General features: G+C 43.4%; 1 protein-coding gene across 1 annotated transcript in view; it reads left to right on the top strand.

The window, feature by feature from the left end:
- Positions 1-24271, top strand: part of RDH10 (retinol dehydrogenase 10) — a 48295-nt gene extending 24024 nt beyond the window's left edge. Inside the window, exons 3-6 of the mRNA XM_084849313.1 lie at positions 6106-6204; positions 14640-14785; positions 16279-16410; positions 22987-24271. Of these exons, the coding sequence (XP_084705439.1) occupies positions 6106-6204; positions 14640-14785; positions 16279-16410; positions 22987-23110 (501 nt within the window). The 3' untranslated portion in view covers positions 23111-24271. The remainder of the gene's footprint in view (positions 1-6105; positions 6205-14639; positions 14786-16278; positions 16411-22986) is intronic.
- Positions 24272-26852: the final 2581 nt, after the last annotated feature.

Raw genomic sequence — 26852 nt, 5'->3', positions numbered from 1 at the left:
GCACTGGTGATAAATGAAACAGATTTCCATCTCTATCAGTGCACATGATGTTTGCAGATGCCTCTGGCTACAAGAATAGGGACAAACTTAAAACATGATAGTTTTATCATGTGTCTGTTCACACAGAATTGTATATGGAACTTGGCAGAATCCAACATTTGGCACAGAATCTGAGGATTCAGTGGGTGTGCGTGCGTGTGTGTATCTATATCTATCTATATCTATCTATCTGTACACGCTGCAGTGATGTGTTTGAAAACATGCAGGCTGTTTCATTAAAAGGCTCTGGTGTTGGAGATAGGGAGTTGGTACTTTGTAGGACTTATCAGCCCTTCCCTTGTGTCCTCCAGTCGCTCTCTATCATTTGCCCAGTCTGTGTGTGTGTGGTAAATGGTATGGCATGTGGCATGCTGCACTTCTCAGGCATAGCTATTAAGCAGAAGATAGGAAGACAGGACAGGAAGGACCCATTACCCATCCACTTCTTGGCAGCTTAGCTTTAGCAATTGATCTCTTTTCCTATTTTAAAAGAACTATCAACTGTGGTGTAGTGGTTAGAGTGTTGGAGTGAGACTCGGGAGATCCGGGTTCTAATCCTCACTCGGCCATGAAGCTCACTGGGTGACTTTGGGCCAGTCACTGATTCAGTCCAACCTATCTCACAGAGTTCTTTTGATGATAAAATGGAGAGGGGGAGGAGGAGAACCATGTAAGCCACCTTGGGTTCCTTGCAAGAGGAAAAAACGTGGGATACAAGTGTAATAATAAATAAATAAAATCATATGTACATTATTGGGCATGGGAACATAATATGACTTTTCAGTATAATTTGGCCCCAGAATTTGTGTGCTGTTTGGAATAGTAAACTGCCTGAACTGCAAAGAAATCTTGCAGAGTTCATATTTTGAACAACTTGAAGGGAGGGGAGGGAGAAAAAAACAAGCAAACCAGGTTAACTTTGAAGCAAATATCATCTTTCTGCTAATCAACAGTAGAGGCAAGAAGGGTGGGTGGGTGAGGACCTGTTAATCTTCTGTCATCCCCCAGCTGCCCAGTGAAAAACCCTCTTTTGTGTGGTGGTCAGAGGTCTGAGTTAGTCATTTAACACCTGCAAGCAAAAATGCAGTACAAGAACACGTGAAAATTGTTAAAGGAAAACTGTTCCGACATCTCTGATTAGAAAATGCACAGATGCCATAAGAATGGAATTGAGTCAGCTGCAGTCGTATTGTACAAATGTGAAACTAAAATCGTTCAAGCCATCAATTACCCAGTGAAGAAATTTGTTTGGCAAGTGGTTTAAGTTAAAGAAAATTCACTAGGTGGCTAGCTTTCAGTACTTCAAATTACTGTGATTTAAAAAAATTAATTGCTTAACTTTAAAAAGCCGCCAGTATTGATTTGAATAGGGGGAACATTAATTGTGCAGAACTGACGTGGAGCAACTTAAAATGGAGCCCTAGTTCTGGCTTACAGATGCAGTCAATTTGGCAGAAATGCAATTCTAGCACATTGTCACTTCCTGCAACCACATGGCAGCTGTAAAGTGACTGGTGTAAAGTAATTATAGATGTCTTAATCTTTCAAATGGATTTCTGCAGGTGGAATCCTAGCAAAGTCCATGGAGGCATATCCAGGTGTTGTGGGATGAAATTATAGAAGGAGCTGTGTCTGTGGAGACTTATTTTACTTTTTGTTCTGGCCTAGCATGCCTGTTGCAATGTGGAAACAAATCAAATAACCAAATATTAGTCTGAGAAACATCAGGCTATTGTTACAGATTTGTAGAAGCAGCTAACAAGCTATGTTTTAAAGTAAAGTTTGTACTTATAATTGGAGCTTTTCATCTATATAGTGTTGTATAGTAATTAGAGCAGCTATTTGGCCATGTTGGTTGGGAATGATGGGAGCTGTAGTCCAACACATTTAAAGGGTACTAGATTGGGGAAGGCTGAATACCAGGATTCAAATCCCCACTTGGCTATCAAGCTTACTGGGTAAACTTTGACTAGTTACTGTCTCTCAGCCTAAGTTATCTCACAGGGTTTGTTGTGAGGATAAAGTGGAGGGAAGGAGAAAAAGACTACCACCATGTGTGGCACCCTTAGCTCCTTAGAGGAAGAGTGGATATAAATGCAATTAACGTTAACAATATTAGTTTTGTCCTCCATGCTATTCAACATCTACATGAAACCATTGAATGTGGTCATCTGGAGTTTTGGGGTGCATTGTCATCAGTATGCTGATGACATGCCGCTCTATTTCTCCTTTTCATCTTCTTCAGGTGAGGCTGTGGATGTGCTGAATCAGTGCCTGGCTGCGACAATGGACTGGATGAGGGCTAATAAACTGAAGCTCAAGACAAGACTGAGATGCTGTTGGTGGGTGGTTCTGCTAACCAGATGGAGGGTATTCAACACGTTCCGGATGGGGTTGTGCTCTCCCTGAAGGAGCAGGTCCGTAGCTTGGAGGGCCTCCTGGAACCATCTTTGTCACTTGAGGCGCAAGTGGCCTCAGTGGCACGGAGTGCCTTCTACCAATTTCAGTTGGTGGCCCAGCTACGCCTCTATCTGGACAGGGATTCCAAGATAGATTACTGCAAAGCACTCTACATGGGGCTGCCTTTGAAGACAGTTCGGAAGCTGTAGCTCATGCAAAATGCAGCAGTCAGATTGATAACTGGGACTAGAAGGTCCACACACATAAGACCAATTCTGGCCCGCTTGCACTGGCTGACTATATGCTTCTGAGCTCAATTCAAGGTGCTGGTTTTAACCTATAAAGCCCTACACGGCTTGGGACTGTAATACCTGATGGCATGCCTCTCCCAAAATGAACCTACCCATATGCTATGTTCAGCATCTAAGGTCCTCCTCTGGGTGCCTCCTCTGAGGGAAGCTCAGAAGGTGGCAACAAGGGAGAGGGCCTTCTCAGTGGTGGCCCCCCATCAGTGGAACAAGCTCCCCAACAAGGTCCACCTGGCGCCAACATTGTTATCTTTTTGGCACCAGGTTAAGACCTGTTTATTTTACAGTCATTTGGCAGCACATAATGAGTTTTAATCGGTCCTGGATATGTCTTCAGTTATAACTGACTGTTCAAAGTTGTTTTTATTTATATGTTTGAATGTATTGTCTGTGTGCTTTTATCTATATGATTTTTAAACTTTATATATAGTATTTTAATGTTTTAACTTCTGTAAACTGCCCAGAGAGCTTCGGCTATGGGATAAGCAACTTGAGGTTCAGTGGCCCAAAGGCTTTTCAAATGGCTCCCAGCATAGCTTCTGATCATAAGGCCTTGTGCTGTACTTTATCCCCTCCCTCCACGCAAAGGGCACTTTAACGCTCTCGCCTGTAATGTGAACCTTAACCCTAACCCTTACTATGCATTGCAGCTGCTCACTCCTGTGCCAATGACATGGGAAAATGGTAAGGAGCAACCGAGGTGCCTTAAGGGTGGCCACATGTCCTTCTTTACAGAGGGCAGTCCTCTGTCTGAAGGACTGTCCACTTAAGTGCAGTTTAAAGAGAAAGAACCATACAGAAAAGCAGAGACCTTGAAATTGTTCATCAACAGTTAGTACCTGGACAACAGACTGAGCAGGCAGACGGGTCACCTGATCGGTCTTCTCCATGATGGGATTAGATACATTGTATTTCTGTTTAGATTATAGTAATTTCTATATATGCATATATAATATATATAAGCACATTAAATTTTATGCAAATCTGTGTCACTTTTCACCGTTTTGGGGGGCGATATGTAAGTGGCCCTTTGCTCTCCTACTGGTCACTCGGGGATAGAAGGGATTAAATAGCTCTTTGTGTTGTATGTGGAATTCTGTCTGTGAGCAGAGCTAATATTTATGGCCTTAAACCTTTGTTCATTTGAAAATATAGCCTTTGTTTAAAAAGTAATTGTTGACCAGGGATCTAGAGTATTCCAATGAAATGTGTCAAGGCATGAGACAGATGAATATTATTGTTCAGTGGTACTCTTGTGGCAACAAAAGCAGCTTAGATACTATTCATCAAAAGCTGCTTCATATTACAAAATGGCTGTAAGGTCATTCATTAAAGAAGTCTTTGTTCTAGAGGGCTGGAAGCCTCCTAAGATACACAGTGATCCTAATTTCAGTACAGCAGATAGATGGGAACTTATATTTAAGAACGGTTACACACTATATTTTTTAGGAAATAGTCCTAGCTTTTGCAAAAGGAAGCTGTATCTCCATCTGGACTCTCTCTGAAACTTTTTACGGGCATATGAAGAATTCATCCAGCTAATGGATTTCATTTTTTCAGCAATCAAAATAAAGAATTATCTTGCAGATGTGAGCAGTATACTGGGCTGGAAAAGAGTAGAAAGCTTTTTTTTTTCATGTTATGGTCAACATGCACTGCACAATAGAAAGGTGCTGCAGCAAATTTAAGTTGCAACCTCTAGTGCTTATCCACTTTTCCAAACAGTTATTAAATGATCAGATTTATGAAATACAGAACTTCTAAGTCTGTGATATCTGCACCAGATGATCAAGTTGCCAAATGATCTTACAAAACTAGCTGATGAAGCCAACTGGCAGAGGAAATAGACAATGTAACACAAGCAGCAATGCAATGTACTTCATATGTGTACAGTAAAGAAATAGCTCTTGCTGAACTGTGAAAGATCTTGGATACAATGCTGCATTCATAAAAATACTAATTAGAGCATGGTTTAATAGTAGTATGTGTAGGATTAGTATGTGTAAGATTAGGATTCTTCAGTTTGAAAAGATGAGGGAAAGGGAGGTGGTATTTAACGAAGCATAATATGGAAAAAGTAGAGGATAGATTCTTTCAGTGCCCCTTAACCAATATATAATGGGGAAAGAAATTAGGTAGGAGGTACAAATTAAATACTTGAGTTCTGATTCTAATAGATATGGGTTGGATCCAGACTTAGTCGCACTTAGAGCAGATCCATGGAAATCAATGGGATATTGAATGGTTACTACAAACAATTAGTTACAACTATCTGGACCAGCAGCCTGAACAAATCTGATCATTCTTTATAGGGGGGCTTCCTGTGGGTTAACATGAGATGTGCTAGACTTCTAGGTGCTATTCAGACACTTGGGGATGATTTAATGGAATGGTCATTATTGGTCATTAGTAGGATTATGCACTTAAGAGTTGCAGATATTTGTTTTGTGGTTGTTAATTTTTTTTAAGCATCTAATTCCATTAGTGCTTGTGGCCCTTTTATATATTACCGACGCGTGGTCTATATAGCACATATTTGAGAAATTGTATGGCATGTGTGATCATGCACTTGGATTAGAAGCTGGAGGCACATGGGTTATATCCAGGCCAGTGAGGATTGCCACTTATCCTTTCCAACTTGCCAGTTCAGAGGTAAAGAGGTGTCGAGAACAGCATTTGTAGCAACAGAGCATTCCTGCACACACCACCACCACAATTTTTTCTTAACCCCACCTTTCCTCCAAAATGTTCTTATTCTTGCAACAATCCTATGGGGTAGGGTAGACAGACTGAGATGGTAACTATTCATAGTTACATAGCCAGCTTTCTGGCCAAGTGAAAATTTGAACCCAAATCTTCCATCTTGAAGTCCAGCTGGTTTAAATCTTCATTTGGCCAGAAAGCTCACTATGTGACTATGAATAGTCACCATCTCAGTCTGCCTACCCTACCCTACCCCATAGGATTGCTGCGAGAATAAGAACATTTGGGAGGTAAGGTGGAATTAAGAAAAAAGTGTGGTGGTGGTGGTGTGTGTAGGGATGCTCTGTTGCTACAACTACTATTCTACACTACCTTGGCTCTCAAATCAAAATTAGTAGCTGAAGTTAATATAGCAATAGAAGAAGCTAAATGACCTTTGCTTCTTGTCGCACTTGTTTTACTTAAATGGAATCTTCGTACTTAAGCAGTTCTTTTCTGAAATTTCAATTAAAATGATGCAACCAGGGCTTCAAATCTGGTGGTTTACTCTGATTATATATAAAGTTCTCTGCAGTCTTGCATTTTAGTTGATGGAGAAATAGACCAAAGAATGGCTTGCACTTAAATAACTTTCTCTTGTATTCTTCTTTTGTAGACCACTAAAGCATTCCTCCCCAAAATGCTGGAATTGAATCACGGACACATTGTTACTGTTGCAAGTTCCCTTGGCCTATTCAGTACTGCTGGAGTGGAGGTTTGTTAGACTTCTTGAAACTGTTCTTGTGTGTCAAAGAACTTCATGTCATTGTCAGATTTGCTGCATAAGTTAAAGTCTACGGTACTTGAGCAAAGTCTCAGATTTTTGGTGGGAGTTCATGACCAATCTACTTTCTGTCGAAAATTAAGGTACCACTGACTTAAATTGTACGTAACAACATAATGACCAGCAGCAATTATTTTCTTTCTAGAAATGGTTATGACAAAGCTGGTCTGGGAGAACAAAATGAAGCGGGACATAGGCTGATAGAATTTTGTCAAGTCAACTCACTGTGCATAACAAACACTCTCTTCTAACAACCTAAGAGACGACTTTATACATGGACTTCACCAGATGGTCAACACCAAAATCAGATTGACTACATCCTTTGTAGCCAAAGGTGGCGGACATCTATACCACAGTAAAAACAAGACCTGGAGTCAGTAAAGTAAAAACAAGACCTGGAGCTGACTGTAGTTCAGATCATGAACTTCTTATTACGCAATTTAGAATCAGACTAAAGAGAATAGGGAAGACCCACAGAGCAGTTAGATATACGCTCACTAATATTCCTAATGAATATCCAGTGGAGGTGAAGAATAGATTTAAGGGACTAGATTTAATAGATAGGGTCCCGGAAGAACTATGGACAGAAGTTCGCAACATTGTTCAGGAGGCGGCAACAAAAAACGTCCCAAAGAAAAAGAAAACCAAGAAGGCAAGATGGCTGTCCGCTCAGATGCTGGAAGTAGCCCAAGAAAGAAGGAAAGCAAAAGGCAACAGTGAAAGGGGGAGATATGCCCAATTAAATGCAAAATTCCAGAGATTAGCCAGAAGAGATAAGGAATTATTTTTAAACAAGCAATGCACAGAAGTGGAAGAAGATAATAGAATAGGAAGGACAAGTGACCTCTTCCAGAAAATTAGAAACATCAGAGGTAAATTCCAGGCAAAAATGGATATGATCAAAAACAAAAATGGCAAGGACCTAACAGAAGCAGAAGAGAGCAAGAAAAGGTGGCAAGAATATACAGAAGATCTGTATAGGAAGGATAATAATATCGGGGATAGATCTGACGGTGTGGTCAGTGAGCTAGAGCCAGACATCCTGAAGAGTGAGGTTGAATGGGCCAAGCTGGGTTTAGAAAAGGCAGAAGAACTAGAGACCAAATTTCCAATACCCACTGGATGATGGAGAAAGCCAGGGAGTTTCAGAAAAACATCTATTTCTGTTTCATTGACTATTCTAAAGCCTTTGACTTTGTGGATTATAACAAATTATGGCAAGTTCTTGGTGGGCTGGGGATACCAAGTCATCTTGTCTGCCTCCTGAGGAATCTGTATAATGACCAAGTAGCAACGGTAAGAACAGACCATGGAACAACGGACTGGTTTAAGATTGGGAAACGAGTATGGCAGGATTGTATACTCTCACCCTACCTATTCAACCTGTACGCAGAACACATCACGTGACGTGCTGGGCTTGATGAATCCAAGGCTGGAGTTAAAATAGCTGGAAGAAACATTTAACAATCTCAGATATGCAGATGATACCACTTTGATGGCTGAAAGCGAGGAGGAGCTGAGGAACCTCATGACGAAGGTGAAAGAAGAAAGTGCAAAAGCTGGGTTGCAGTTAAACCTCAAAAAAACCAAGATTATGGCAACCAGCTGGACTGATAACTGGCAAGTAGAGGGAGAAAATGTGGAGGCAGTGACTGTCTTTCTAGGCGCAAAGATTACTGCAGATGCTGACTGCAGCCAGGAAATCAGAAGACGTTTACTTCTTGGAAGGACAGCAATGACAAATCTTGATACAATAGTTAAGAGCAGAGACATCACACTGACAACAAAGGTCCGCATAGTTAAAGCATTGATATTCCCTGTAGTAACCTATGGCTGCGAGAGCTGGACCATAAGGAAGGCTGAGCGAAGGAAGATAGATGCTTCTGAACTGTGTTGTTGGAGGAAAATTCTGAGAGTGCCTTGGACTGCAAGAAGATCAAACCAGTCCATACTCCAGGAAATCAAGCCAGACTGCTTACTGGAGGGAATGATATTAAAGGCAAAACTGAAGTACTTTGGCCACATAATGAGAAGACAGGACACCCTGGAGAAGATGCTGATGCTAGCGAAAGTGGAAGGCAAAAGGAAGAGGGGCCGACCAAGGGCAGGATGGATGGATGATATTCTGGAGGTGACGGACTTGACCTTGGGGGAGCTGGGGGTGGCGATGGCCGACCGGAAGCTCTGGCGTGGGCTGGTCTATGATGTCACGAAGAGTCGGAAGCGACTGAATGAATAAACAACAAAGAAGCTATCACTGCAGAGAGAATGAGAATAAGCAAGCTTGTTTGAAGTTCCAACAATATGAGATTTAACAATTCTGCACACACCCCTGCACCAGTGTCACCACAAAGTACTGTTAGAGTATGCGATAGTTTGAGGAATCTAGGTGGAGCAATATAACGTTCTTACTTCAAAAGGAAAATGCCAAAGACATAGAGATTTATTTGAAATGGATAGCCATGTGTGATCAAAATGGCATAACCTGCCACCTGTTTTCTCTCCCAGCCTCATCTTAACAGCTTCTAGAACACTTTCCCCAATGCTGGTGACTTTCTATACCAGGATGGACAACTTGTAGGCCAAAACACCTGAGGACCACAACTCCCATGATTCCTCACCATTGGCTATGCTGGTAAGGGCTGATGGGAGTTGCAGGCCAAAATATCTGGAAGGCTACATGTTGCCCACCCCTGTTCTATACCAATGAGGATCACTCCTCCATATGCAGTGCTTGTATATTTATTTCTGTCAACAGTGATCTTTAATTCTTTTGATTCCAATAGCTCTTTGTCTTGGTGGACTTATTTCATACTGCCAGTATCCATTAGTCAATAGTTCTGATCATGTATCAAAGGTGTCCATTATGTTCAGAAAGATTATATGGAACATAACCTATTTGTGAACAAGCAAGCTAGACATACTAAACCAGAACTGGTTTAGACTACATATCCCTGACTGGTATTTAAATTTACTCGAAGCAGTGGCAGGCTTCTGTGTGTACCTCTTTTCTTCGTCCTTACCAGCCTGGTACCTGAAACATCTGGTATCAGAAGGATGTAGAACATGAACTTCTGTGTGTCCTATATTGTTAAGATATGAGCCCAGAATAGCTGGCATTTCTTCTTGTGTTGTGACGGAAGTAAGGTTCAGTCATCAATAATGCATTCTTGCTCATCACTAGTGAAATACAACTGGATAGAGCTAAAACTCTAGAGAACAGCAAGAAATTATTTTCAGTTAATTCCCCAACTAAGGGGTTAAATAATGGCCAATTCAGACAGCTTATTAAGCCAAGATATGCATGACCCTTGTGCCTGCATGCTTTTTCTTGTACTGCCTTTTCCAGTCTCCCTTTTCAGTGCAGTCTTGTTGAGGACTTCCTGGGTCTTAATTGAGTCATCATTTCCCACTGCATCTGAACCAGTAAACTATGGTTATAAGGACTGGAACAAAGCAGAATCTTAAACCAAGTTCAGCCCCTGGTTTAAGATTGTGGTTTGTTCCAAACCAGGCCACATTGTGCAGATACCCCAAGCATACCTGTTCTCTTAATAATTAAAAAAAAAACCTTTAGAGAAGGGTGACAACCTTTTTTTCTGTCAAAAGCCACATTCCCTCATGAGCAATCTGTTGGGGGCTATATGGCAGCAGTGGGTAGGGCCAAAGTCAGTGGTGGGAAAGGCTAGAGCCAAAAATGAGCGGGTCACTCCTTTTTTTCTCTCATTCTTCTTACTTCCCATGCCAGGGGAGGCTGCCAGGGGAGGCATAGCTTGCTGTTGATAGAGATCTACATGCAGAGGGCTTTTGAACTTAGGCTGAGGGCATGGATCATTGCCCCTTCATGGATCACTGCCATGCTGTGGCAAAGGGGCTTGTGTAACGCAGTAAAGCCATAAGCTATGCTTTGCAGGGCCACTCAAGATGGACAGGTCATGGCGGAGAGTTCTGACAAAATGTGGTCCACTGGAGAAGGAAATGGCAACGCACTCCAGTATTCCTGCCAAGAAAACCCCATGGAATGTATCACAAGGCTCAAAGATATGATGCCGGAAGATGAGCCCCTCAGGTCGGAAGGTGTCCAATATACTACTGGGGAAGAGCAGAGGGTATTTCCAAGTAGCGCCAGAAAGAGTGAAGCGGCTGGGCCAAAGCTGAAAGGACACTCAGGTGTGGATGTGTCTGGTGGTGAAAAGAAAATCTGATGCTGTAAAGAACAATATTGTTTAGGAACCTGGAATGTAAGTTCAGTGAATCAAGGTAAGCTGGAGGTGGTCAAACATGAGATGGCAAGATTGAACATCGACATCTTGGGAATCAGCGAACTAAAATGGACAAGCATGGGCGAATTTAATTCAGGTGACCATCATATCTACTACTGTGGGCAAGAATCCCTTAGAAGGAATGGAGTAGCACTTGTAGACAATAAAAAGGTGGGAAAAGCAGTACTGGGGTACAATCTCAAAAACCATAGAATGATCTCAGTACTAATCCAAGCCAAACCATTCAACATCACAGTAATTCAAGTCTCTGCCCCAACCACTGAGGCCGAAGAAGCTGAGGTTGATCAGTTCTATGAAGACCTACAACACCTTCTAGAACTAACACCAAAAAAAGATGTCCTTTTCATCATTAGGGGATTGGAATGCTAACGTAGGAAGTCAAGAAATCACCGGGATAACAGGCAAGCATGGCCTTGGTGTACAAAATGAAGCAGGACAAAGGCTAATAGAGTTTTGCCAAGAGAACACGCTGATCATAGCAAACAGTCTTTTCCAACAGCACAAGAGGCAACTCTACACATGGACATCACCAGATGGTCAATATGGAAACCAGATTGATTATGTACTTTGCAGCCAAAGATGGAGAAGCTCTATATAGTCAGTAAAAACAAGACCTGGAGCTGACTGTGGCTCAGATCATGAACTTCTTATTGCAAAATTTCAGCTTAAATTGAAGAATGTAGAGAAAACCACTAAACCATTCAGGTATGACCTAAATCATATCCCTTATGAATATACAGTGGAGGTGACAAATAGATTTAAGGGATTAGACCTGATAGGCAGAGTGCCTGAGGAACTATGGACGGAGGTCCATAACATTGTTCAGGAGGCAGCAACTCAATCCATCCCCAAGAAAAAGAAATGCAAGAAAGCAAAGTGGCTGTCTGATGAGGCTTTACAAGTAGCTGAGGAAAGAAGGGAAGCGAAAAGCAAGGGAGAAAGGGGAAGATATACCTAACTGAATGCAGATTTCCAGAGAATAGCAAGGAGAGACAAGTAGGGATGGCGGAGAATTTCTCCCCAAGTCTTCGGGGGGCCGAGCACCAACGCGTTCGGCCCCCCGAAATTGGCGGTGAAATTCTCCGCCCCCCCTGCCCCCCCCCGGGACGGGACTTACCTTTGGCGAATGTCCCTCCCGGCGGTGGGTCCCAGCGGCGGTTCGTCGCGGGTGGGGGCGGCGGCCGGTCTCCCGACTGGCTGCCGCCGCCGCCATTGCAAAAAAAAAAAATAAAGTAAAAAAAAAAACACACATACACCCGTGCATAGGCTACGTAACGTTTTATGTAGCCTATCACGGCTAGATTTCCAAAGTCAGCCGTGATAGGCTACGTAAATCGTCACGTAGCCTATCACGGGTGACTTTGGGGGGGGGGGAAGCATGTACACAAATGGCGGCGGCCCATGGGCGCCGCCATTTGCGTTCCTTATTTTGGCACGTCTAGTCTACGTAAAGATTTACGTAGACTACGGTAAAAATAAGGGCACGCTATTTTCGCCGCCCTTATTTTCGCCGTAGTCTACGTAAATCTTTACGTAGACTAGACGTGCCAAAATAAGGAACGCAAATGGCGGCGCCCATGGGCCGCCGCCATTTGCATACGCACTTTTTTTTTTCCCCCAAAGTCACCCGTGATAGGCTACGTGACGATTTACGTAGCCTATCACGGCTGACTTTGGAAATCTAGCTGTGATAGGCTACGTAAAACGTCACGTAGCCTATCACGGGGTCTTTTTTTTTTTTTTTACTTTTTCTTTTGCGGCCGGGGAGACGGGGCGCTTCTCCCCGGCCTGAATTTCGGCCGGGCGAGGCGGGAAGCCTCCCCCCCTTTGCCTGAACTTCGGGGGGGAAAGCGAAGAGCCTCCCCCCCACCGCGAAGCCAAGCTGCGAAAAGGTAAGTGACTTTTGTACATCCCTAGAGACAAGAAGGCCTTCTTAAATGAACAATGCAAAGAAATTGAGGAAAACAATAGAATGGGAAAGACTAGAGATCTTTTCAAGAAAATCGGAGATATCAAGGGAACATTTTGTGCAAAGACGGGCATGATAAAGGACAAAGAAGGCAGGGACCTAACAGAAGCAGAAGAGATTACGAAGAGGTTGAAAGAATACATGGAAGAACTATACAGGAATGATCTGAATGTCCCTGATAGCCATGATAGTGCGATCACTGAACTTGAGCAGGACATCCTAGAGAGTGAAGTCAAGTGGGCCTTAGGAAGCATTAGTAATAACAAAGCTAGCGGAGATGACAGTATTCCAGCTGAGCTATTTAAGATCCTAAAAGATGATGCTGTTAAAGTGCTGCACTCAATATGCCAACAAATTTGGAACACCCAGCAGTGGCTACAAGACTGGAAAAGGTCAGTTTACATTCCAGTTCCAAAGAGGGGCAATGTCAAAGAGTGTTCAAACTACCGTACGATTGTGTTCATCTCACATGCCAGCAAGGTTATGCTCAAAATCCTACAAGCTAGGCTTCAGCAGTATGTGAACCGAGAACTACCGGAAGTACAAGCTGGATTTCGAAGAGGCAGAGGAACTAGAGATCGCCAACATTCACTGGATCATGGAGAACGCAAGAGAATTCTAGAAAAACGTCTATTTCTGCTTCATTGACTACGCTAAAGCCTTTGATTGTGTGGATTACAACAAACTGTGGCAAATTCTGAAGGAGATGGGAGTACCAGACCACCTTACCTGTCTCCTGAGAAACCTGTACGAGGGTCAAGAAGCAACAGTAAGAACCAGACATGGAACAACCGATTGGTTCAAAATTGGGAAAGGAGTACGACAAGGCTGTATATTGTCGTCCTGCTTATTTAAGTTATATGCAGAGTACATCATGAGAAACACCGGGTTGGATGAATCACAGGTCGGAATTAAGATTGCTGGGAGATTTATCAACCTCAGATACACAGACAATACCACCCTAATGGCAGAAAGCGAAGAGGATCTAAAGAGCCTCTTGTTGAGGGTGAAAGAAGAGAGTGCAAAAGCTGGTTTGAAACTCGACATTAAAAAAAACTAAGATCATGGCATCTGGCCCCATCACTTCCTGGCATATGGAAGGGGAAGAAATGGAAGTAGTGACAGATTTTACTTTCTTGGGCTCCAAGATCACCACAGACGGTGACTGTAGCCATGAAATTCAAAGACGCTTGCTCCTTGGGAGGAAAGCTATGGCAAACCTGGACAGCATAGTAAGAAGCAGAGACATCACCTTGCCGACAAAGATTCGTATAATCAAAGCTATGGTTTTCCCAGTAGCAACGTATGGCTGTGAGAGCTGGACTATAAGGAAGGCTGAGCGCCAAAGAATTGATGCTTTCGAACTGTGGTGCTGGGGAAGACTCTTAGGAGTCCCCTGGACTGCAAGGAGGCCAAATCAGTCAATCCTAAAGGAAATCAACCCTGAGTGCTCATTGGAAGGACAGATACTGAAGCTGAAGCTCGAATATTTTGGCCACCTAATGCGAAGAGAAAAGTCACTGGAAAAGACCCTGATGCTGGGAAAGATTGAAGGCAAAGGGAGAAGGGGACAGCAGAGGATGAGATGGCTAGATAGTATCACTGATGCAATGACTATGAACTTGAGCACACTCTGGGAGAGAGTGGAGGACAGGAAGGCCTGGCGTACTATGGTCCATGGGGTCACGAAGAGTCGGACACGACTTAAGGACCCAACAACAACACATAAAATTAGGCCTAGGACCACAGGTTGCCCACCCTTGCTTTAGATTAAAGCTAAAAATAGTGATTTAGCTGCTGTTCCCCCAAATTAAGTTGTTGTCCAAATTCCTGAGGCAGGAATATTTTATTCATTTCAAGGTAGAATCCATAGAAGCAAACTATGGCAAAGAGATTTGGCTGAACTGACAACCTATTTCTTTTGTGTTGCTGCTTGAAATATAGAAGTATTTTGACACACAGTCACACTGAAACAATGTGGAGCTTTGATGTGAGCTTCCTAATGTTCTCCATTTAGAAACATAACAGGATGGTTTCAAATCTGTTCACTTCTTAATTTAGATTTATTTATTTATTTATTTATTTCACACTTGCTTCTTGTGTTGCCAATCTAGGATTATTGTGCCAGTAAATTTGGAGCTGTGGGTTTTCATGAATCTCTGAGCCATGAACTGAAGGCAGCTGAAAAAGATGGTATTAAAACAACATTGGTTTGCCCTTACCTTGTAGACACCGGAATGTTCAGAGGCTGCAGAATTAGGTAAGTAGGCTAGCTTGATTTTTTTTTCTAATTTTCAGCCTTACCTGGAAAAAGGTAACACAGCTATATCAAATTCTGTTGAAACAGCATGGTTCTGGTTTGTTTCAATGTAAGATTTACCCACTTTACAAACATAATTATAATAAAAATATCATAACTGTGTTCATATAATGGGGAAACACAAATATCTTTAAAAGCAAGTTGCAAATATATATTGTATGTGTTAACTTCCTTTTTTGATATAGTACTAATGCCTCTTACACTTGTTGGATTTATTTATTTATTATCTGTAAACTCTTGTGTATCTAGATTAAATTTGTAATTTAGAAACACTTCAAGAGCCCAAAGCCTGTGTTCATCTTCTGAGTCCCTGTCACATGTCCCACCTCCTAGACAGGTGAAGTTGGAGGGGACTCGAGACAGGCCTTTGTGAAGCAGTGTCCTGGTTGTGGCATCCTTGTTGGGGTGGTTAGGTTGCCTCAATCAGTTATGGCCTTTAGATGGCTGATACTCTTACTGTTTTTCCAAGCTTTAATTGATTAATGCCACACCTTGATTTTTATAGGGTTCCTGTTTTATTGTAACAAATGTACATTTTGTGTTTAGTTTTTTTGAAAAGGCTGTATTTTATTCTTTTTATGGTTTTATTGTAAATCACCTGGAGCACTGATTGAGTGGAGGGATGAGTCAAAATACATTAAAGAAGTCCTATTGATCTCAGTGGGAAGGTTAAGCACTTGTTTAAATTTATTTATTGTATTTCTGTGCTGCCTTTCTGAAGCCGACCAAGGTGGTTTACAAATATTGGAGAAAATAAAAACCGTAATTAGATTAATATATAGTAAAACATTAAAGCAAGTTTTAAAAGTACTAACAACCATTTAATAAGCCAAGTTAAAAGGATGTATCTTGACCTTCTTCCTGAATTCAGAGAAAATGGGGACTACTCAGAACTACAAAGGGAGTGCATTCTAGAGTTTAGATACAACACAGGAGAAAACTCTTTCCTGAGTCCCCGACAAGTGGGCTTCTGTGAGCGAGGGTGTCTTCAAAAGATCCTGCTGATCTGAATGACCGAGCAGATTCAGACCAAAATAGATGGCCCCTCTATTATGCCAGGCCCTAAGGCATGTAGAGCTTTAAAAGTTGAAACTAGCATCTTGAATTGAGCCTGGAAAATAATTGGTAACCAGCGTAGATCTTTCTGTATTGGGATGATGTGATCATGATACTGAGCATAAGTTCGCAGCCTAGCTGATGCATTTGTACCAGTTGAAGCTTCTCGACACTCTTCAAGAGTAGCCCCATTTAAAGCACATTGCAATCGTCTAACCCCGATGTAACAGAGGCATGAATAACAAACAGTTGCCAGATCAGATCTCTTCCTTTGGAATCAGTGGGATAAAAGCACTTTTAACTCTAGTTTTATCTTCTGTCTGCATGTACTTTACTGTGAGTGTATTTCTAAAATTAGTTTTGTTTGCTTTTTTCAGAAAAGAAATTGAGCCATTCCTTCCACCTTTGAAACCAGATTACTGTGTAAAACAAGCTATGAGAGCTATACTTACAGACCAGCCTATGATTTGCACACCTCGCCTGATGTATATGGTCACTTTCATGAAAAGGTGATTGCCTGGACGCTCTGACCTAGTACTTAAAATCTACAACTCTCACAGATAAATGGGCAGACAGACTTTACGGGGCACTGTACCTTGGGACAGCTGTGTGGTTCTATGGGGGATTTCCTCTCCCCACTATTGCCACCACCTATGGGGAAACTGCTCCTTCACTGGGCAATCTCACCTATAGGGTTTCTTATTTATAGCAAATGCTTATATTTCTGGGCCTAAGGAACTCTCTGCCACTATAATTCAAGAGTTCCACCAACTGACCCATTCCCTCTGCCATCAATTTTGTTAAAATATTCTAAAGCCTCATAATAGCTGAGAGTCTTAGGCATGAAATGGGCACCAACGCTAGAGACAAGCTGAACTATTAAACAAATACTTTTTTAAAGGGATATTTTCTACATAAGGGATTACTAATATTTACTTTGGAGTTTTCAAAAGACTGCTTAGTGACAATTCTTTACGACTCAAGGGACCCTGTTGCTGTTACAAGCCTCTACGGACTTCTTTTACCTCAGGCCAAATTCGCCAAACCTCCATTCCAGCCAAATACCCTTATAACCAGGTCCAGTTTGAGGGTACAGTCTTCATCTGACACCCAAGCTCTTCCCGTTGTATTACTGGCTGCTTGGACAATTTATCTAGGTTTTTACAGCCTACTTGTATAACCTCCCTCTGGTAAGATCTTAGGGCAGCCTCTTGGCATAACACAGCTGCGTGCTCTACTCCACCAGCCACCTAAGGTAATACCACAGAGAAAGAATAGCTTAATATTTAAGTGTTGGCTATTAACGTTCTCCTCAGCTTTCTCTTAGCCCTTCCAAAACACCACACACCAACCAGCAGACGTTCTCCCTCTCTCCACAGGCTCCCTCTGACTGACTCCTAACTGTCAACTGTCAGACCTTAACTTGTCATTTTCCGGACGCTCTTTTCCACCTAGCTAGAATCTCCAGCCAAACAGAATTGAATTTCATTGAACCTCACCCAGGCCCTATCTAACAATATTCAAAGCGATTGTCTCTCTCTCCCCCGCCCCCCTTTCAAAACGTTACTCAGCAATTACTACCCAGGCCTTTAACAGAAACAAAACAAGGCCTCAGGCCTACTTAGATACACTGTAGCCACACAGAGTAATCATTACATAACAACTAGGGCTGTACAGGGACCCCCCAATCCGAGGCAGGCCTGATCCGGCTAAGGCAGATTCGGGGGCCCCCCAAACCTGAAGCAGGTCCCTCCCCAACGCCCCCATGCAACCCCCCAGCTACTTACCTGGGCTGCCGCCTCCTCTGCCGCCACCATCTTCTCCATTGAGCCACCTTTGCTTCCATCACCTTCGCCACCACCCGCTGCTGCTGTCTTCGCCACCGCCACCTCCTGAGGCCTGGATGCGCAGCGACTCTCCTTCGAGGGAGTTGCCATTTTTAAATTGGCAACTTCCTGGAACTTCCAGGAGGTTGCCATTTTAAAAATGGCGACTCCCTCGAAGGAGAGTCGCCATGCGTCCAGGCCTCAAGATGTGGTGCGACGGTAAAGGCATGGTGACAGCGAGGAGAGGGCTGCTCAGGTAAGGACCTGGAGGCGTGGGGGGGGGGCCGGGCCAGGCGCCAAAGCACGCTGAGCCCCTAACCCAGGCCAGGCCGCTTCGTGCCCCCTCCGTTCCACCTTGGAGGGGGCACAAAGTGGCTCGGAGCAGCCCTCTTCGACTCCGGGTTCGGGCCTCAGGCCAAAGTGGTGCACAGCCCTAATAACAACACAGTTATATGCAGGAATTTCTTCACAGGAACTTAATAGTCTGGTGACCCCCAAGTCAATTGGAAGTATCTGTTGACATAAAAAAATATATAGGATAAACTGGCAGAGGCTCTATAGGAAAAACTGACACATGCAAGAATTTATTTTTAATTTAAGACTGCCTTCATCCAGTGCAGAGCTTGGTGTACTTCAGGCCTGTAGGATCTGAGAGCACTCATAGGGACATAGGTTAACCTGGCATAAGTCCATTTCATTTCTGTCCATCTAGCCTAGTATAGTCTATTCTGACTGGCAGCATCTCTCCAGGGTATCAGACAGAGGTATTTCCCTTCGCCTGCTCCTTTTATCTAGTGATGCTGGGGATTGAACCTGTGACCTTCTGCATGCAAAGCATGTGCTCTACCACTGAGCTGTGCCCTCCCAGCAAGCTAGCAGAGTCTGCATGGGAACATCACTGTGGCAAACTCTGTGTGAACAAGAACCATTTGTTGGACTTCCATGTTCCTTTGTTTGGAGAAACAGGAGCATGACAGAGTTTCAATAGGCAGTATACCTAAGAGGCATGATGATCCCTGTAAGAGCTATTCCTTAGAACTACAGGTGTTGGAAGCAATGTGAGGATTTGGAAGAACCCTAAACCAGGGGCTCCCATGCAGAAGGCTGCACTGCAAATTAATTTGCATCCTGAATCTAGCATGCTACAGGGGAAAAAATCACTGGCGAAGTACCCTTCTCATTAAAAGAATAGCTTAGTAAATCATATAGGTCATGCATGCAAGTCAAGCTGCATGACCAGAGAAAAACAGACTGCCCCCCTCCAATTCCCTGGAAGTGAAGTCATTTCTGTTCCCAAATATAGCAAACTCTCTGAAGTTGAAACTATTCATCTGGGTTCGGGGGGGGGGGGGGTCCTTGGTTCACTCTTTTTCAGTGTACTAGCTCTGTTCATGGCAAATTCTGAAAAGGTAAAACCTTTATGACCTGGTAGTGGGGAGAAGGGGATTTCTCCTCATCCCAAAGGGCCATAACTGCAGGCACCAGTTTCTTAAAAGAAATCTTTAATCTTCATCCCTATATTAAGAATGTACACACACACACACACACACAGCCTCTGTGGATGCCATAAGGCACTTACCAGCCTCCCTTACACTTGGCTCCTTTGGTGTCTGAAACTTTATAGTTCACAGAAGTACAGAAAAACTACACCAGGCCCAGCTGGCACCCATATTTAATAAATGGTCCCTCCCAAACATCTCCCCCCCCCCACATCTCTGTCCAGCTGCTGAGTCTCCATAATGTGGAATCCACAGTTGGGAATGGGGGTGGGGAGCAAACATGTCTTCTTAATTTGGGATGTAATTTGGAGCTAATCAGTACTAAGCCATCTCTTCTTGCACTGTAGCTTCAGATCTGGAAAATTCTTCTTCCACCATGTGTCTTATCTTCCAGTGATACGCTCAGCTTAATTTAATTGGCACAAGCGCCTTCTGTGAAATGAAGCTAGTGGAGGTGATAGCAGCTGTGTCCATTGCTGCAGTATGGCAGGGTCAGCTTTGATTAAAAATTCCACTGTCCAGTGACCTTCTCCCTACTTTCGATGCCTTGGTATGCAAAAGCAGGCATCATTTTAGAGTTTATATGAACTCTCTACATGAAACAGCCCAGGGTCATTTAAGGAGGAAGCCTTCTTACTTTTCAATGGATGTCACACATTCAAGGAGGATAAGGCTATCAACAGCTACTAGTCATGAAGGCTATATATTACCTCCAGTGCCAGAGGCAGTATGCCTCTATAAACCAGTTGCTGGGGAACATGAGCAGGAGGTTGCTATTGTACTCATGTCCTACTTGTGGGCTTCCCATAGGCAGCTGATCATCCACTGTGTGAACAGAATGCTGGATCCTTGGTCTGATTCAGCATGGCTCTTCTTATGTTCAGATCTCTGGATGCTTCAATTTTTAACTAAAACGGAACATCTACAGAGGCAGGGGATTGATTTTACATTAGTTTTAAAACTGATAGTGATCAGATGAGTTCATAATATTTTTGTACGTATCTGCCATCAATACTCTAGCAGTCAGAAAGATCTGGGGTGTGTGCAGCCAAGAGTAGATCTTTCTAGAAGGCAACCGTGTGGCGCCCCAGTGCTTGGGAGTGGATGCCCTCAAATTTCCATGAGATGTTGCAGGTCTCCATTTGTCTAGTTCTCTTTTAAAACTGAGGACCTAACTCCTCAGGACATTTGTGGGAACAATGTGAGAACGTAAACTTCTAATAGTTAAAACTTTCTAATTTCTGTCATACATTTTATCAGTCGTAATCTTTCATCTTTTTAACCTTAACAATTATCGTTACTTGGCTTTGTTTACTTGTACAAGAGATATTATTATTTTAAAAACAAATATATTTATTTATATCCCACCTTTTTCCCAATACTGGGACTCAAGGTGGCTTTACAACATTAAAAACTTGTACAGTTAAAATACATAAATAGAAATATACAACAGTTAAAACATAATTAAATCATCAATAGTATTAAAATTGTATAAAATATCAAAATTTTAAAAGACAACAACAATATAAACAATAGTATCAATCCATCATATTCTCACAGGTCCAGACTATCTATCCCCAAAGGCCTGCCAGAACAAAAAAGTTTCTACCTGCCTGCGGAAACCTAAGGAGGGTGCCACTCTTGCCTCCCTGGGAAAGGAGTTCCAGAGCCTTGGGGCAGCCACCGAGAAGGCCCTCTCCCGTGTTCCCACCAGACGTGCCTGTAATGGTGACGGGACCATGAGAAGGGCCTCCCCTGAAGATCTTGGGGCAGGAGCAGGCTCATAGGGGAGAATACAGTCTTTCAGATAATCTGGACCCAAGCTGTACAGGGCTTTATAGGTCATGACCAGCACTTTGAATTGTGCCCGGAAATAGACTGGGAGCCAGTGAAGCTGTTTAAGCAGGGGAGTTGTATGCTCCCTGTAGCCAGCCCCAGTCAACAGTCTGGCAGCAGCTCCTTGAACCATCTGAAGCTTTTGAACGCTTTTCAGAGGCAGCCCCATGTACAGTAATCCAAACGGGATGTAACTAGGGTATGTGTCACTGAGACATCTCAAGGAACGGGCACAGCTGGCTCGCTAGCTTTAACTGTGCAAATGCACTCCTGGCCATCGCTGAAGCCTGGGCATCCAGGCTCAGGGCTGAATCCAGAAGTACAGCCAAGCTGCGAACCTGTGTCTTCAGGGGGAGTGTAACCCCCTCCAGCACAAGCTGAATCCCTATTCCCTGATCTACCGTTCGACTGGCCAGGAGCACCTCTGTCTTGTCTGGATTAAGCTCCAGTTTGTTTGCCCTCATCCAGTCCATTACTGCCGGCTGACACCAGTTTAGCACAACAGCTTCCTTGGAATTAGATGGAAAGGAAAAGTAGAGTTGGGTGTCATCAGCATACTGGTGACATCAAACCCCAAAACTCTGGACAACCTCTCTCAGTGGTTTCATGTATATGTTAAATAGCATGGGGGACAAAACAGAACCCTGAGGAACTGCACAGGCCAATGGCCAGGGAGTCAAACAGAAGTCCCCCAGCACCACCTTCTGGGTCCGCCCCTCCAAGAAGGAATGGAGCCACTGTAAAACAGTGCCTCCAAGTCCCATCCCAGCAAGGAAGCCCAGAAGGATACCATGGTCGATGGTATCGAAAGCCGCTGAGAGGTTCAGCAGAACCAACAGGGACACACACCCTGTCTGGTTCCTGGCATAGGTCATTCACCAAGGTGACCAAAGCTGTTTCTGCCCCATAACCAGGTCTGGAGCCAGACTAAAATGGATCTAGATCATCTGTCTCATCCAGGAATCCCTGGAGATGGGAGGCCACCACATGCTCCAATATCTTGCCCAGAAATGGAATATTGGAGACTGGCTGATAATTATCCAATATGGAGGGGTTCAGGGAGGGCTTTTTTTGACAAAGGTCTCACCACCACCTCTTTCAGGCAGGCTGGAACTCTGCCTTGACCAAGGACGGCATTAACCACTCCACTTACTTGGCCAGTCCACCTCTGGCTGCTTTTATGAGCCAGGAAGGGCAAGGACCTAGAACACACGTAGTGGCGCTCACCCACATCCTCAGCCTGTACAAATGGAAAAGTATCCAAAACACTGGACAAGCAGGGGCCAAAGTTACATCCACGGGGCCTTTATCAACTATAGCATCCAAGTCAGAGCGGATCCGAGTGATTTTGTCTGCAAAGTGCTGAGCAAATTGTTCACACTGGGCTGTCAAGAGGTTTAAATAGGCTGAAAACAACTGCTGAAAACAACTCCGCAACTGCTTTGTTGCTTTGGGCTATTTTCTTCACTATGCCTGCAAGGATAGGATAGTAACTGTAGACCAAGGGTGGGGAACCTCTTTCAGCCTGAGGGCAGAATTCAATTTTGGACGTGGTTTCAGGGACCACATTCCAGCGGTGGGCATGGTGAAGGCAAAATGGGTGAGGCCAAAAATACCAGCTTATTTGAGCTTAAAGCTTTTACTGCCAGTAACTAAGCCTTGGGAGAGGCATTTCAACATTTGAATTGGGGGGGAGGGGATGCTCAAAAGTTGGGAGATCATCAAACAATTAATAGTTGGGGGAAAGGGGGTGGGGCCAGGGTAAGAGAGTGGGGCCACCTGGGGACCCCTAGGAGGGCCAGATTGGGACCCCACCCCTGCTGTAAACAGTAGTTCTAAGTTCCTTACATTTGTTTTTGTAAAAATGAATGCTTTATATCAACTGCCATCTAAAGTAATATTTCTCAATTTCTTTCTCTCTTAGCATCCTGCCTTTTGAAGCAGTTGTGTGCATGTACCGGTTTTTAGGAGCAGACAAGTGTATGTACCCTTTCATTGCTCAACGAAAACAGGCCACAAATAACAATGAAGCAAAAAATGGAATTTAACGTTTTTCAAAGGACTGGCATTTGTAACTGAATTATGGTCAAAACCGAACGATTGACTTGTGAAGAGCACTTGCGTTTAGCAAATGCAGTTGTTAACATTGTACTGTGGCGTTCTCTCGGATCCTGTACCTGTATAGTGAACAGAAAATCGACGTTTTTTCATACTGTATATAAAGTTATTAGAGTTCTTGGAAACCATGACAGGCAAAACAAATGTATAAAATGTAGTGGTCACCTTTGTCCATTTGGAACTTACTAAATGTACAGTAACATATGCTACTCATTTTTTCTTTTGTTTTTTTGTAGAGATAAACTATGTAAGGGTGTTTTTTTTTTCCTGAGATGGTCATTCAACTAGAAGATGAAATTGTTTCAGAAATTCTTAATTTTCTTGTGATATTTTCTGTGTAATCGTTTTATACAAATGTGACATAACAGGGCTGTGTTTGAGGGGTTCTCCCAGCCTGTGTTGAACAGATAAATTTTAATGAAATCCTCCTGTGTAACAACTGCATATATTTCCTAATTCACCAGGAAAGTATATTTTTACAAGTTTTCAGAATGAAACTATACAGGACACTTCTTGATTACACCCCCCTAGCCCTTTTAGAGTCAACAGTTTTTAAAAGCTGACATTTGTGTGTTTGGATGGCAAAGACGTATCTAAATTATATTTACATAGTCTTTCTACATTTTATGATAAAAATCCTTCCCCCACCCATCACCCTCCATTACTGTAAGAATCAAAACTCAATTTGCTTAAGAGAAGAAAAATTGTAAGTCTTTGTTCTCATGCCAAGAAATCTCAGAGATAAAATTAATGCTGAATGCAACTTGAACACTGGGTTATGGAAAGATTGTAAACATTTTTTTTCTTTTTTTTACGAAAAGTATTTGCATTGTAGAACAGAAAACAAAATTCTTACTTTTTTTTTGTAAGAACAATTTTGTGCCTTGAATTTGGTAATCTGTATTAGTGGAATATTGTAACGGTGAACTTCTACCTCTATATCTCAATGTATACCATCCACTTGTAAATTTACTATAAAATGAATCCTGTGGTGACTTTTTTTAGAATGTCATGTTAAATAGTGACCAACTTTTGTGGTTATTAAAGTGAGCCACCTTGTTCTTTAAACCATGACTTGTATGTGTTGTAAATGCTCACGAGTTTCTGGGTACCTCATTAATGCTAATTATGTGACATTTCAGCAAAGAAGACAAATTCATATATCTCAATTTCCTGTACTGGTATTAAGATTCATTGTGAAACAGAGCAGCGGTTTTTCATGCTGTGTTCTAGGAAGTCCTGAGGCTCCTCAAGAGTTTGATCCTGTTCAGACGTGCACATTGGAAGGCGGCTAAGGGTAACTATGGAGGGGGGCGGTTAGTGAAATTACGATGCACATGACCAGGAAACATATCACGCCGTGTGGTTCCCATACCCACCATCCCCTGTGGTTACCGTAACTATCCTCCTGCTGCCAATGATCCCAGCAGCCTTCATGCTGAGAAAACGCACATGCCAGCTATTTATTTATTGCATTTATATCCCACCTTTTTTCCGCTTGCAAGGAACCCAAGGCAGCTTACGTTCTCCTCCTCTCCATTTTATCCTCACAACAACAACCCTGTGAGGTAGGTTGGGCTGAGAGTGTGTGACTGCCCCAAAGTCACCCAGTGAGCTTCCATGGCCAAGTGGGGACTAGAACCTGGATCTCCCAGCTCTCAGTCCAACACTCTTGCCACTACACCACACCGGCTCTCCACACCACACCACCACAGCTGCTCCATCTGTCGTTATGCGATGGCAACCATAGAGAAAGTCCACACCACCTAGAGCATCACCGGAGGTACAGAATGCTCTAGGCTGTAATTTCTATGTTCGTGGCCTAGAAACTACCAGAAGCCTGTTCTAATCACTGGAGAGCACACTACATGTAACAGTAAGACAGCCTGGGGGCCCTTAATGCTGCTGCAGGGGCATGGTTGCCTGGCGTGGTTCTGGAACCATGGTTTGGTGGCTTTTCTCCCCCAACACAACATGCACAAATTCCCTAACCATCATGGCTTAATGTTACATGTGAATAGGGCCTTTCAGTGAGAAGGCCAGTAATGGAGGATAAGTCTTCCTGAATTCCATTGCCTTGCCCACCCACTATAGTCTTTCTCTGCAATGCGCAATTCCAGAAGAGTAGTATGTATGTTCAAAGGTGCACCGACACTTTATGTAGGGTGAAAATGAGGCTTTGGTGTGTATCCTATTGCCTAGGATGGCCTCCTTCAAGCTAGTGTCTTCCAGATATTTTGGACAACAACTTCCAGCATTCCTGACCATTGGCCATGTTGGCTGGGCTGATAGAAGCTGACATCCAAAACACCTGGAGGGCACCAAGTTAGGAAAGGGTGACTTAAAATCTCTACAGTGAATATGAGTTTCACGACAAACATGCTAGAGTTTCTTGGTAGAAAGATACAAACTCATCTCTCAGCAACTAACATACTGGGTACCTTCAATTCTCATTCCACTGCAAAGTATAGCTAACTGGTTATTATTTATTTATTCATTCATTCATTCATTCATTTCATTTCTATACCGCCCAATAGCCGAAGCTCTCTGGGCGGTTCACAAAAACTAAAACCAAACAACACACAATAAAACAATTTAAAATATATAGGACATTAAAACCACAATATAACAATACAACCACAATAAAACCTAGCAGCAGTACAGGAGTTTAAAATACAGATTTAAAACAGCAAAGATAAAAATTTAGAAAGCTAAAATGCCTGGGAAAATAAAAAGGTCTTCACCTGGCGCCGAAAGGAGTACAATGTAGGCGCCAGGCAAACCTCACTAGGGAGCTCATTCCAGAGCCGGGGTGCCACAACAGAAAAAGCCCTCCTCCTAGTAGCCACCCTCCTTACTTCCTTCGGCAGGGGCTCACGGAGAAGGGCCACTGATGATGATCTTAAGGTCCGGGCAGGCACATATGGGAGGAGGCGATCCTTCAGGTAACCTGGCCCCAAGCCGTTAAGGGCTTTGAATGTTAACACCAGCACTTTGAATCGGGCCTGGAAATGGACTGGCAGCCAGTGCAGCTGGAAAAGTACTGGCGTAATATGAGCTCGCAGGCCAGTCCCTGTTAACAATCTTGCTGCCCTATTTTGGACCAGCTGAAGTTTCCGGACCGTTTTCAAAGGCAGCCCCACGTATAACGCATTGCAGTAATCCAGACGAGAAGTTATCAGAGCATGGATAACTGTAGCTAGGCTATCTCTGTCCAGATAAGGGCGTAGTTGGTATACCAGCCTAAGCTGTTAAAAAGTGCTCCGTGCCACTGAGTTCACCTGTGCCTCAAGTGACAGTTCTGGATCCAAGAGCACCCCCAAACTATGAACGTGATCCTTTAGGGGGAGTGCAACCCCCTCCAGAACAGGTTGAATATCACCTAGCCGGGCAGACGAACCACCCACTAACAGTACCTCCATCTTGTCTGGATTGAGTTTCAGTTTATTAGCCCGCATCCAGTCCATTACCGTGCCCAGGCACTGGTTCAGAACAGCCACTGCCTCACCTGGTTTTGATGAGAAAGTGAGGTAGAGCTGGGTGTCATCCGCATATTGATGGCACCTCAGCCCACACCTCCGGATAACCTCCCCCAGCGGTTTCATGTAAATGTTAAACAGCATGGGGGATAGAATAGAGCCCTGTGGAACCCGATGGCACAATTGCCATGGC

The sequence above is a fragment of the Heloderma suspectum genome, chromosome 4 (genome assembly GCF_057233095.1).
Source record: "Heloderma suspectum isolate Gila_16-S chromosome 4, 16-S_ref, whole genome shotgun sequence".
In the NCBI taxonomy this organism is placed as follows: Eukaryota; Metazoa; Chordata; class Lepidosauria; order Squamata; family Helodermatidae; genus Heloderma; species Heloderma suspectum.
Note: the sequence above shows the minus strand (reverse complement) of the source record. Positions and strands in the feature narration are given on the sequence as shown.